The sequence below is a fragment of the Toxorhynchites rutilus genome, chromosome 3 (assembly GCF_029784135.1).
Source record: "Toxorhynchites rutilus septentrionalis strain SRP chromosome 3, ASM2978413v1, whole genome shotgun sequence".
Taxonomy (NCBI): Eukaryota; Metazoa; Arthropoda; class Insecta; order Diptera; family Culicidae; genus Toxorhynchites; species Toxorhynchites rutilus.
The window spans coordinates 43,891,149-43,904,150 of NC_073746.1; the positions used below are offsets into that span (position 1 = coordinate 43,891,149).

At 45.4% G+C, this 13,002-nt stretch overlaps 1 protein-coding gene across 3 annotated transcripts in view; it reads right to left on the reverse strand.

The window, feature by feature from the left end:
- Positions 1-13,002, reverse strand: part of LOC129780557 (protein expanded) — a 122,086-nt gene that overhangs the window by 7,624 nt on the left and 101,460 nt on the right. For all 3 annotated transcript variants that reach the window (XM_055788938.1, XM_055788939.1, XM_055788940.1), the window contains exons 4-5: positions 5,046-5,125; positions 1,647-4,977 (exon numbers count right to left, since the gene is read on the reverse strand). In XM_055788938.1, the coding sequence (XP_055644913.1) occupies positions 1,647-4,977; positions 5,046-5,125 (3,411 nt within the window). The remainder of the gene's footprint in view (positions 1-1,646; positions 4,978-5,045; positions 5,126-13,002) is intronic.

Below are 13,002 nucleotides of genomic sequence, written 5' to 3' on the forward strand. Positions count from 1 at the left end.
GAAAGGCGCCACAATTTTCACTGGGCAAACTGGAAGTTTCGCGTGGAACTGCTGCTAGTCAAGGAAGAGTTGCATGGTTGTGTAATGCAACCGAAACCGGAGGACCCGAATCCACAGCAGAAATCGCAGGATGGAAAAGCTTGTGCGATAATTGGCTTGGTGTTAGACAACGACCAGGTATGCCATGTTATGAGTGCAGAATCTGTAAACGAAATGTGGGTAGCATTGAGGAGCTACCATGAATGTTACAACACCTGATGCCGGTAACGGAAATGGTGCATAGGTTAAACCCGATTGGTAAAAAGCTGGAAGATCACCTCTTTGTCGCTATAATAATGTCGAGTTTACCCGAAAGTTAGGATGCACTTTCCAGACGTCCAGTAGAAGAGTTGAAACTTGAGTTCGTCAAGGGTGATCTTTTAGACGAATGGAGGCGTCGTTGTGAAAATGAAGTCATGGACAAAACATTGAAAGTGTTTGCCCAAATTGAAGGTAGCTCAAAGAAAAACAAACTTTGTCGCTTTTAAAAACAAGAAGGATACTTTAGGTGAGATTGTTCAAAACTAACAGCGGACAAGCAAGTGAAAAATTGCGAGTGCGAGAAGATTTCAACAGAAAGCGAAAGTCTCTGTGATACAACAGAATGATGAAGATAAAATCGAAGTGTGTTTACGGCAATGACAGATGAAGCGGGATCCGGGAGAATACAATTGGTTGCTAAATTCTTGATGCATTAAGCACATGACGTACAGAAAAGAAAATTGACAATTACCTACATTCGAAGTCGTACGAGATTGTTTTGTATGGCAAATGATACAAATGGTCCAGCGAAAGGTGTCGGTATTAGCAAGCTGAGTGTGATTGCGGAAGTAGTGTATCTAGAGACATAACGATAAAAAATGTGCAGTGCCTGTGACGACCAAACCCCAATCTACTGAAGTTGAAGTAATGCTTGGCAGTGATAGAACACTAAATCAAGCTCGTGGTATGGACGAGGATCAAAATGCTTTGGATGCAACAATACAAATTAATGCTGCAGATACTAGATACCAGATACCAGATACCATGGTAGTGTCTCGGAAAAAGAAATTTTTTCTGTAGGAAACGAAGGATTTCTTCCGGATGTGCATCGTTCATCGCGAATCAATGAGGGCAAAAAATCAAGTTGTTTTAATAAAGAAGCTAATGCTGTGGGTCTTGTTAAGGAAGAGCCACGAAACGTAAACGAGTCTAGGAAATCAAATGAAGCAGACGAATGGAACGTGGGAATTGACAGAGTTGCCAGTCGGAAGATGAGCAATAGCTGGCTATTCGCAGCAGCACGTAGTGGACTACAACATTCCACTCATACATCTTGACGTAAATGATGCGTATCTTCATGAAGAGCTTCAGGAAGAGCTGTTTATGAAGCAAACTGCAGGCTTCGAGATATAAGAAAAGGATAATCAAGTGTGCCAATGAGAATATCCCAGATAAACGATGCTTTTTACACTGATATGCGATTTGACCCGACAATCTTTATATGAGGGGCTTAGAATGCAAGGGGTGTAAGTGACTTGATCGATTTCTCTCCATTTCTCTCAGCAGAGTAGTGAAATCACTTGATGTGTGACGTATTGAATAATTCGGGAAGGGGTTAAGCTTACCTTCGGGAGGTTTTTCGATAGTGCTGCTGCTGCTGCTGGTGGTGGTGGTTACTTTCGGCGAAGGTGAAGATGGCGTGGGAAGTGGGATCGGTGGTTTCCGTATGGCCTTCCGGGTTTCATAGGGTGGCGGTGGGGGAGGTGGTAGCCGACGTATTTTCGGGGTGCTCTCCACAGAGTTCAGGATGTTGTCGTCGGAGCGTGACCGCACGAACATGGACGACGAGCTGCTGGAGATTGGCCGGGGTCGCAGCGGAGGAGGCGGCGGAGGCTCGTACGACGAACAGAGACTGGCAACCGATGGGCTGTAGATCGGTGAGTACGCTCCGGGAAGTTGCACGTAAGTGTCGGACAAATTTTGCGTGGACGCGTACCGGGAGTTGGATGACAGCGCCATCGAGAGGTAGGGTGTACTCCGGTATATGGCGTGATTCTTGCACGCGTCCCAGCTGCGATTGTGCGCTCGGACGGTGTGATATGCTAGGTAGGGTGGCGGCGGCGGACTTTGGGCCATTGCTGCCAGAATCGAGCCTTGCTTCGCATCAAGATACTCCTGCTGACTAATCGAAGGATCCTGAATGGGGTAGATAACGTAGTCCACATCGCTGTAGAGCTGCTGCTGGTACAGCTCGATTTGGGAGCGTGCCAGCTGACCGGTGTAGACTGTGGCCAGTGAGTGAGCAGGTGGAGGTGGTGGCGGCTGGCGTGGAATCGTTGGTGGCGGAGGTGGGTGATACTGACGGGGTTTGATTACTGGAAGCAAAACGCAGGCCCGATGGGGTGGTTTTGGCATTTCCAGATATGGCGGTGGTGGCGAGGTAATGCTTTTATGATATGGAATAACCGGAATGCCAATGCCACCGGCCGATGCTGCCGTCACCGTACCGGGAATCGGGGACTGCGAAAGGTTGCTGATGTTGTTGATTGTTGGTGCTGCAAAGCTGGGCTTTGGAGTTTCTCCAACGACACTGGTATGTGCTTTCAGGATGTTGATCTGGGGCCTGGTTGTGATGAAACGAGCGGGAACCTCTTCCGGAATTGATGACGCTTGAACGCTTGATGTGATGGGTTTGGGGATGATTGGCGGTGGAATGGGGCGTTCACGAACCATACCGATTGGTTTCTGCGGGTAGGGAGGCGGATCTCGCAGTGGAATAACGGGTGCCTCATCGGGTCTTATGTCCGGGCCACGAAGTCCCGTAGTTTCGTGATGGGCATTGTATGGCGGAGGAGGTGGAGGAGGAGAATCACTGGAGCCGACCAAATTTAGCAACGATTGCCGCTGCGATGGCATATTACTGTCGATTCGCTTGGGTGGAGCCGGTGGTAGCACATCGTCATCGTACTCGTCCTCCGTAGGTGCCGTATCTTCGCTGCCCTGTAGATAGCTCTCTCCCTCCAGAGGCAACGGAAGCGTCACATAGTCACAGTCGGAGTCGAGCGTATGGCTCACCGTCTTCCTCGATGGATAAGTTCCGCGACCCACGATCAAATCCGTCAACTCTTCTGCACTGAGCAAGGTGTGTTTGTTATCGGTTGGGTCACTTCCATCCCCCCTGAACGATCCCGCAGCAGAAACGTTGGAATCCGAACGCATGCGGAAATCGTTCATATCACTGTCTAGTCGTGGCCGGAAGTCTCCATCCACGGAATCAACCGGTTCTAGTGGTTCGGCGATTTCGCTCTGGCACGGTTGAAAACTGCCGTAATGGGAACTTTCGTGTGATTCCGATTCGGCAATTTCGGAGGATTGCCCCGTCATTTCACTACTGTTCATTGTATACACCCCGCTCGTCTCCGTTGGAGGGACATGAGCAAGCGTATAAACACCGGAATTTGTCTCCTCATCCTCTTCGTTGATATCGTGGTCCAAACAAATGCTGGTCGCAACGCTCAGTGTGCTGTTCTGGGCCGTGTGACTGTATCCCAGCTCGAGACTACTGCAAGTGGACGTTTGACGGCGCTCGGTCGACCCGTTTGCGCTGCTTTGGGGCAGACTCAGACAGTCGGTAGCAACGACCACTGTGCTACATGTTGACGAACACTGTGAACCTATGTTGTGCTGCGACGAAGGCGATGACTCGCAATCCTTCGTCGATCGATCTTTCGCCTCGGTACTGTCGCTGCTTGCCGATCGGATGGTGACATTCGATCGCACCGAAAGTGCCGCGAGTGTGCCCTCCAAATCCTTCAGGGAAACCTGCCCCACGGATGAAGTCTGTCGGCTCACGCTCGGGCAATCTAGCAGATGTGCCAGGGCAAGACTCTCAGTAGAGGGAGCTGCAAGTGTTGCCGTGGGAGGTTCATTGATCATGATTTCAAGCTCATCCTCAGAGTGGACTCGATCGCTCACGATGCCGGAGGTAGTGTTCGAACTGGTGCTAGATATGACCGATATTCGCTGATCGCTCTTGCTCTTGTAGGGGAGATTCAGTGCTCGGGAGTAGAGATAGGGATATCCGTGGATGCAACTACTCTCCTCCTCCTCCCTCTTTATCGCTTCTGTGAGTCGGGGGGCAATTTTCATAGAAAATTGATGCGTCTCCCGACATAGGGCTAATATCATTTTATTCTTGTCGTCGTTCACCGAATAGAGCGTGATCTTGCTGTCGCCCGACCGGATTTCGAACTTCTTCCGGTCGAAGCTTAGCTTACCGATGCTCGGCCAGTTAAAGATGGTCGCCGTGGCGTTATCCACCGCGATTCGAATGCCTTTCGCGTAGATACTCAGCGATACCGATCCCAATCCGGTCTCATTCTTCGACTGCTTCATGCGAAACACGTGGGCATTGATCGCCTCGTTCAGATTGCACGCTTCGCGAATGTAGTGAGTTTCGGCGTCAGCGCGGGACATTCCCCGGTTCTCCCGATGGCAAGACGTGAGCGCAGAGATACCCCACGCTGAGCGCAACGTATGATTGACGTACTCTTCCGGTCTGAAGTACTCGTTACTGCCGTTGCTGTTACTGCTGTTCGTACTGGCGCAACCGGTGCTGTTGGTGGCGTTGGTGTTGCTGCTGGTGTTATAGATGGTGCTACTGCCAGCAGTGCTGCCCCCATTGCTGGTGCTGCTGGCGGTGGTACTGCTACTCCCACTGGTTCCATCGTTATCCTCCGAGAAATCACCGAGATCTGCCTGGAGGGACAAACCACCGAGCAGTAGCAGCGATTGTTCCGAGTACTCCTTCGGCAGATCCCGGTTGGTGGCGTTGTACTTGAGCTGCAGGTAGTAATTATGGCGGGACACTTCATCTCTCAGCATCAGCGGACTCTCGATGTAGAACTGCACGCGGAAGTGTAGCTCCAGGAGAGGCTTCCCGTTTGCATCGAGACCCTACGACGAAAACAAGATCATTTTGAATACCGGGGTGGATCGGTTTAAAAGATGAGTGGACTACTTACGTGTGTATGCGACGAGCGCCAGCTTTTTGGGCCGTATTTTGATAACTTGCTCTCGGGGTCTGCAAATAGGTACTCGCCGTCTGTTGGAAAAAGAAAAAAAAGAAAGAGACTCATTAGTTTGGTTTGAAACTGTCAGGAGAGTAACCTCCGATCTTATCAGTTCATTGATAGAAGCACCGAGTGTACAGTAACCGTTATTCACTTGGGTAAACGGACCTAATCAAATTGTCACTCTTTGATTAGAGTTTGACCAGAACGCAAGTGCTTTATTTCCACTCACAAGTGACTGACCATAGCCTGAAAGTTCCGAGAAGTCATACGAGAAGATCAAGAATAATTTCGAAGCCATGATTTCAAGACGTAGGAGGCGATGGCCTGCGGTCCGGAGGTGTTGTGCGTGCCATTAGAAACCCTGCAAATCAATCGAACATGGAGAAGCTGCGCTTGAACATTATGCATCATGGGTTTTCTCAATGAAGATGACGTTGATCAGAGAAGGTACCTGGAGAGCAGTGAAGCCAATGGAAGGACAGCTGAATGATCCTGATATGAGTGATCGAGCATTGGGTGCCATTTGCCTGAGGAAGAATAACTACACCCTTTTGGAAAAACTTTGAACGACAAAAGACGCAAAAGACTCTCCATGACAAATGGACTGATTCGGCATTTTGGACTGTTGGACAAGTTGACGTCGGTGAAGTTGGAAGCATTCGGCTTCGTTGAAGACTACACCGACGAGTTGGTGACAACGTCTCAATGCTTGAATGAAATTGGATTCGAGGTAAAGATCAGTGGTTGGCGCTGTTATTGTTAAAAGGATTACCGGAGTACTGTAACCTAATGATTATGGTAATGCAAGATCGGGCATCCATTTGACGGCTAATACTGTGAATGAGCAAATTTCTAGGCAAGGACACCCAGGTTTTTACGAGGTTTTTTTACGCGGATTTTCCAATTAACGCGGTTTTTTACCCGGGTGTATTATGATTTTGTGTGTTTTAGTTCAAATACTGTCCAGGATTTTTTCCGTGTTCGATCATGATGAGTTCGATGAAGAAGTTGTTGATAACGGCGCTGGCGATTTGACGAGTTACTAATAGGCACTGAAGCGGGCGGATCATCTTCATTGGACTAAGGCCATGCAGGAGGAAATTCATGTGCTGGAGGATCACGTGGATCTACCGCTTGGAAGGTAGGCAAATCGACTACAATGAAGTTTATTCTTCGGTGATGAAATACTTCACAATTTGTTTCCTGATGGCGTTGGCAGTTCAGCATGATCTCGGCATCGAACAGCTTGATACAGTTACAGTGTTCCGGCCAGAAAAACTGAAGAACAAAGAAATATACATGGGACAACTCGAAGACTATGTCGTCGATTCCCTGAAAGTGTGCAAGATGCTAAAAGTTCCTTATGGTTTGAAACAGTCAAGTAGGGAGTGGAACACGAACTGGATGAAGCATTGGAAGAGTACGGATTGATTTGTTCCAGTGTAGTTCATTGTTAGTATTTTATTATCAAAGGAGATGGAAGGGTGTAATGCGTAACGATCTACGTAGACAATTTTTTGGTGTTCACCAACGATGCAGAAACCACAAGGTAGTTGAAAACTTTCCTGAATTCCCGATTCAAAATGAAGAACCTTGGAGAGGCGAAATACTGTCTAGGACTGCAGATAACCCGTGATAGAATAAACGTAAACCTTTTCCTCAACCAACAAATGTATCTAGAGAAGGTTCTCAAGAGATTCAACATGGAGAATACTGAACCTGTTGCAACGTCTATTGACCCTGGTATGATCCGTCAATGTGTTTCGAGACCCAAGAAGAAATTGATGAGTCAGTTCTCTATGAATCATGGAAGACAGCATTGGGAAGTAGTCAAACGCAGTGATGACTGTAATCCCCGGACCAAACATGCTTCTGTCCGTTATCAGTTCGTAAAGAAAGTACTTGAAAAAAGTGACATCAAGCTCCATTACATTCCGACTTATGAACATTTAGCAGATGGGTTTACGATAGCTTTAGCAAAGCAGAAGCGTACTAAATTTAGGATGCTGACCGGAATCGTAGGTTAAGGAGTGTTGGGAGAGTAATCTCCGATGATAGTAGTTCACTGTTAGTAAAAGCGAGTCCCTGACCAGAACGCAAGTGTTCCTTTTCCACTCACAAGTGAAACAATTATCAGACCGGGAGTTGCTCATCGTTATGTGGTGTGGTGTTAATGATGTATTCTGAAGAAACTATGCTATTTCAAGGAACAATTACATAAAGAATCCGAATAATGTTCAAAGAATTATCCACGACGGAGCCAGCTACAAGTAGCGAGGGGCAGTCGCCCGGCTTTTTTTATATGATTCGAGTGCGAGTGATCGCTGGAAAATGTCATTCAATTGCGTCTGAAGTGATCACAACAGATGCCCAATGAGTTGCGAGTTACGAGGAGGGGTTTGTGCTGTGTACATGTAAATATTTATCGATGGCGCCAGTCTCGCATTATTTACGACGACGACGACGACGATGTCGACAACTACTCTTCTCTGCGATGTGCGAGCATTTTTGTTGTGGTTTTGCCTTGCACATAGTTCCCCGTCTCGCGTCTCGTCGGCAAGTGCGTAATCACTGCCAAGCCTCGGTTGCTTGTTATGGCCTTGGGGCCGCGAAATTGTGACTATAACGCGCTGCTTCTCTGTGCCCCAGCAAAGTTGCGTTATTTTCGCTACTTTTGATCAGCCGAGTTATTGTCGGCTTGTCCGGTGTGGATGTTGGTGCGCAATTCCTTCCTTATTAGCGTAAAGCGCCGACGAAGCTGTGACAGGTTTCTACAATGCATCTGTATGGGGTGGCTTGTACAAAACCGATCGGAATGCATGCTAATTAAATAGTCGCAGCCATAGGGATGAGGGAACTTGTTGTTCTACGGCCATTATCTAATAATGGAGGAATTTATTGTACCGTGCGAGCTATCGAGTATCGCCTGTGTACGTGTGACAACGCTTGCGTTGGGACATTCGAAACTGGAAACTAGAAACAAACAGTTCATTCATAACCCGGAGTAGTTTACCACTGACGAATTTCCGCATATCACAGCCATTGCTACCGGTCAGGATTGAATTCAAAATGTCCCCGCCAATGGTCTGAGACTGAGACTTTTCGTTTTTTTGCTGCTTGTGTACACCAAGAACGACGAGCAAGAATGAAAAAATCAATGTCCAAAAGTAAAATTGATGATGACAAATACAAATCGATTATGTAAATTGGTTTTTGTTTCGGGGTCCTCTCCTCACGTATCGAAAACAGGAAAGTCTGTCCGGGTGCTGCTTTGACAAACATTTTTCTCTCCATCACACCGTGTGACGAAGACTACGGCGCGGACATTGGCGATTCGTACGTAGAGGTACATTTGGGGTAGAGACGAAATTGGATGATAGCGATTAAAATTTTAACGAGTTTGTTTTTCTCTTTCGAGTTAAATGTTGGCTTGGAGGGTTGCTGCTGCCGGTGGTGATTTCACAGCTTCATGGGTGAGAGTTCATGCCATTCGGGCGGGGGATGGGCATAACATCCACGTGGAGTTATCCTCCGAAGCTGGGGGGAAACTCGTCCCAACGAGATGTGAAAAGCCTCTTCGGGGCGACGAATCAAACCAGCGCACGTTTGTGTGTGTGTGTGTGTGTGTATGTCAGAGTCGAGAAAAGCCGCAGGGAAGGGGGAGTTCAAGGCTTATTGGCCAAGTCCGGTTTTGCTGTTCCTGCCTCGGGCACGTTTGCCGTGGCCCAGTGTGAGGCGAAAGTCAGCGAGCTCAATGGCTTGGCGGGAGATACTTCACTGCGATGTAGAGTCCATACCAGTGAGGTGGGGTGCTGCCTCCTGCTGATGGTGACTGTGAGACGCGAAAAGTGGACACATTGCGCGACTCTCGGTGTGTATGTATCGAATAAAACTTGTTTCCATGGTCCCTCGGCCGCTCTTTCTCTTTGGACCGCGCGCGCGTTCCAAGCAAGACTTGAAGCTTGTGTCTTGCGGACGAGGAATCAGAGAAGAGTGATAGAGTGTGAGAGAGCAAGAGGGACGAACAGCACAACGAAGAGAAATAGATATTTGAATATTCCAAATTTTTGTTCTCGTTTTCTTTCCTTCTCCGCGCAGCACATGCACTCAAACACCCTCGCGGAGCCCACTCGAAACGCTCCAGCGGGAAGTGTTGGAAGAAATTCGTTTGTAGTTTGAGGAGACTTTTTTAAATGAAAATTTGAGTCAGATTGATAAATGTTCAGTTATTCACTTTTCCCATACAGAATCGGACAATATTTCCATTCTCAACTGATACTGAAGCTCTACATCAAAAAATTAATTTCAGCACATGTTCTGGGATCCTGATTTATTAGATTAAATGAGCTTAAAAACAACGGAAAATGTGCTACTCTCTCATACTGGTACAGCATTTGTATAATATACATGCCATAGCAATATGAGAGCAATATAAGCGAGCAAAACAAGAGACACATTGAAAAAACAACCTTTTTGCATACTTTTCCACACATGCTACGTGCTCCAGTGGCCGAATGGTTTGCGTCACACATTATCATGCCAAAGGATCGGGTTCTCGTTCAGGTCGGGAGATTTTTCGTCAAGGAAATTTATTCCGGCTTGCACTGAGGTCACGCGTATTCTAGAGCTTGTCACTCCAGAATATATTCAAGACGTGTGTTATTCGGCATAAAAATCTCAATTAAGTACTACTAATAAAAATGACGCAAGTAAAACCTACGTTGAGAAGGCAAAAGTTCCACTCGGAATGTTAGTGCCATCCAAGAAGAAGATACTTTGTCACATAGACGGCCCAGACCGAAAAGAATATAGATGCACGTTTATGCTCTCCGTTTTATTCTTAGAAACCACTTTCCAATTTCATTTTATGATGTGGTGTTTTATTATCACAGTTTTATGCAACATCACCAGTGGCTATGGGGATAGCGTTGCCGTGTAAAACAACCTTGTATTCCAGCCGGCCTTGGTTCGATCCTCGCTTGACATTGTTTGGATTTTTTTTGGGTACAATCCCGAGCTGACGTTCAGTCTGAGAGAAAGAAATATCTGCTCCCATACATACAAACATTTTGAAACTTTTGAAAAAGGTGCTTCAATTTGTTCATTTTACCCTCCAACACACGAAACAGCCTTTTTTCTGCCTACGTTTAAAAATCATGGGAAATATTCTGAAGGCTGGGGGATGAATTCAACAAGACCGGCTGACAACAAGACACCCGGAAAAGCATTTGCGATTTTTTGAATTCCACGTATAGAAGAAAGTAATTTCTGCATCGCATTAAAACTGGGGATAAAAAGTGAATATATTCTAAGAATCCCTAACGCAAAAGATCATATGTTAAACCCGACCCATCGACCACAAGGCCAGATTGTTATGGAAAGAAGAAAATGTTTTTTCAGCGAGGTGTACTCTGGAACGATCTTCTAAAACCCAGTGGAATTGTCAGTAAGTGAGCGCTACTGGAATAAATTGATCGAATTGAACTATGCTCTGCTCCAAAAACGACCAGCATATCAGAAAAGGCATCACAAAGTGATTTTTCTTGATGACAATGCCTTGTCACATCGAGTAAAACCGATCAGGGAAACGGTTGTGCTAATCAACTGGGATTAACCACTTCATTTTTTTTTCTATTTTAACAGTTGTCACAACTGGTTTGGCTCAAAAGGCAAAGAATTTGTTCGGCGAGGCATTCATGAACAGCCTTGAATATAGTAAAATGAGCAGCTCCTGGGCCATAGCTTCGTATGAAATACCTTAAACCATTCAAGAATAATAAACGTATTTTACAATGTTGCGACGTTGCAATTGCGATTATGTTTGTTTACTTTTTTGCAAGACAAAAAAAATGAAACAGACATCGAAAAGGAAATTTGTCTCGGAAATAAACTGTAATTTCAAAAGCAGATTTTTGGTGAGGTCAATAAAAAAGAGATTTGCTTCAATACTATATCTAATGAGGGTTCTTATTTGTTTGAGTGTTCGTCACGCATCCAATAAAATCTATTGAAAAAGATGTACATGTATGAAAACGGATTTTTTTAAAAATAAAATAGACCTTTATTGCATTAAAATGAAAAACTCTACTTTGTTCAAGTTTTTTTCTGTCGATAGCTATACATTTTCCCCATATTTCTGGCAACTTAAGAATGCTACGTCAAAAAAACAGTACCTTTTTAGAAGAAATCCATTCATTGAGTAATTTTCCCAAATTTCCGTAAGAATTGAAGCGCTGCTCAGCAAGTACGTGTCCCATCGATGCAAATAGGTAGTAGTCGGAAGGAGTCAAATCTGGTGAGTAATCCGTATGTGGAAGAAGATTCCAACAAAACGACTCAATCGTTTCTTTTGGCGGTTTTTCAGTGTGTGATTGAGCATTTTCATGCAACGAAATCACTTTGTATTGCCTTTTTTGTGCATGTGCTTTTTTTTCTTTCCCATAACCTTCGAACGTATTCAGCTGATGTACAATTTATTGTTATGTTTGAATGTCATCTTCAAATAATCATTTTTAATTTTTTTGGACCACTCAAAGTTCTGCGATTTTCCAAGATCATGTTCATCGTATGCTTCGACAAGCATACGAAGTTATTATGCAACAATTTACTTTCAATGGTAGCAGAATTTTTCACGTGTTGATGACTTTCGTGAAATCTTCTTCAACATTCGAATATAAGATTAACAGGGCACCCTATTTTTGAAGGACTGTATATTTGTAATTGATACTGACGTTTTTCGTTCAAGCTATATTCAAATGTGTAGAAAATGGGTAAAAAGATAAGGAAACTATATTAGAAGAAAGAAAAAAGTATTTATTAATTTATTGAAGCCGAAGAAATCTGTTTTTGTAAAAAACATTCACCTCAACGGGAAAGCTCGATTCAATGTTTGCATTTTCAGGCGAGAGGCAGCAAATAATTTTTACGATAGTAAGAAGTTCCGTAAACTTATCCCTAACAAATATCATTTCCGATGACATATTCGCCGATAATTCCTATATCCCTTAATATAGTCAAAAGTCTATTCAATTGTTTCCCAGCTAATTTTCGATCGATAAGAGAGAGAGAGAAATAAAGAGATAAAAAGTGAAGAGAGAGAATGAAAAAAAGAGAGAGAGAATAAGAAAACGTGAGAAAGATAGTAAGACAGAGAAAAAGAGAGATAAGTAAGTAAGGGAGAGTAAGGGAGAAAGAGAGGGAAAGAGAGAAAGATAAAAAAGAAGAAAGAGAGAAGAGAAAAAAAGAGAAAAAAAGAGAAAGAGAGAGGAGAGAGGAGAGAGGAGAGAGGAGAGAGGAGAGAGGAGAGAGGAGAGAGAGAAGAGAGAGGAGAGAGAGAAGAGAGAGAAGACAGAGGAGAGAAGAGAGAGGAGAGAGAGGAGAGAGAGGAGAGAGAGGAGAGAGAGGAGAGAGAGGAGAGAGAGGAGAGAGAGGAGAGAGAGAAGAGAGAGGAGAGAGAGAGAGGAGAGAGGAGAGAGAGGAGAGAGAGAGGAGAGAGAGAGAGAGAGAGAGAGAGGAGAGAGAGAGGAGAGAGAGAGGAGAGAGAGAGAGAGGAGAGAGAGAGGAGAGAGAGAGAGAGGAGAGAGAGAGGAGAGAGAGAGGAGAGAGAGAGGAGAGAGAGAGGAGAGAGAGAGAAGAGAGAGAGGAGAGAGAGGAGAGAGAGGAGAGAGAGAGAGGAGAGAGAGGAGAGAGAGAGAGGAGAGAGAGAGGAGAGAAAGGGGAGAGGAGAGAGACAGGAGAGAGACAGGAGAGAGAGAGAGGAGAGAGAGAGGAGAGAGAGAGAGGAGAGAGAGAGAAGAGAGAGAGAGAAGAGAGAGAGGAGAGAGAGAGAGAGAGAGAGAGAGAAGAGAGAGAGAAGAGAGAGAGAAGAGAGAGAGAAGAGAGAGAGAAGAGAGAGAGGAGAGAGAGG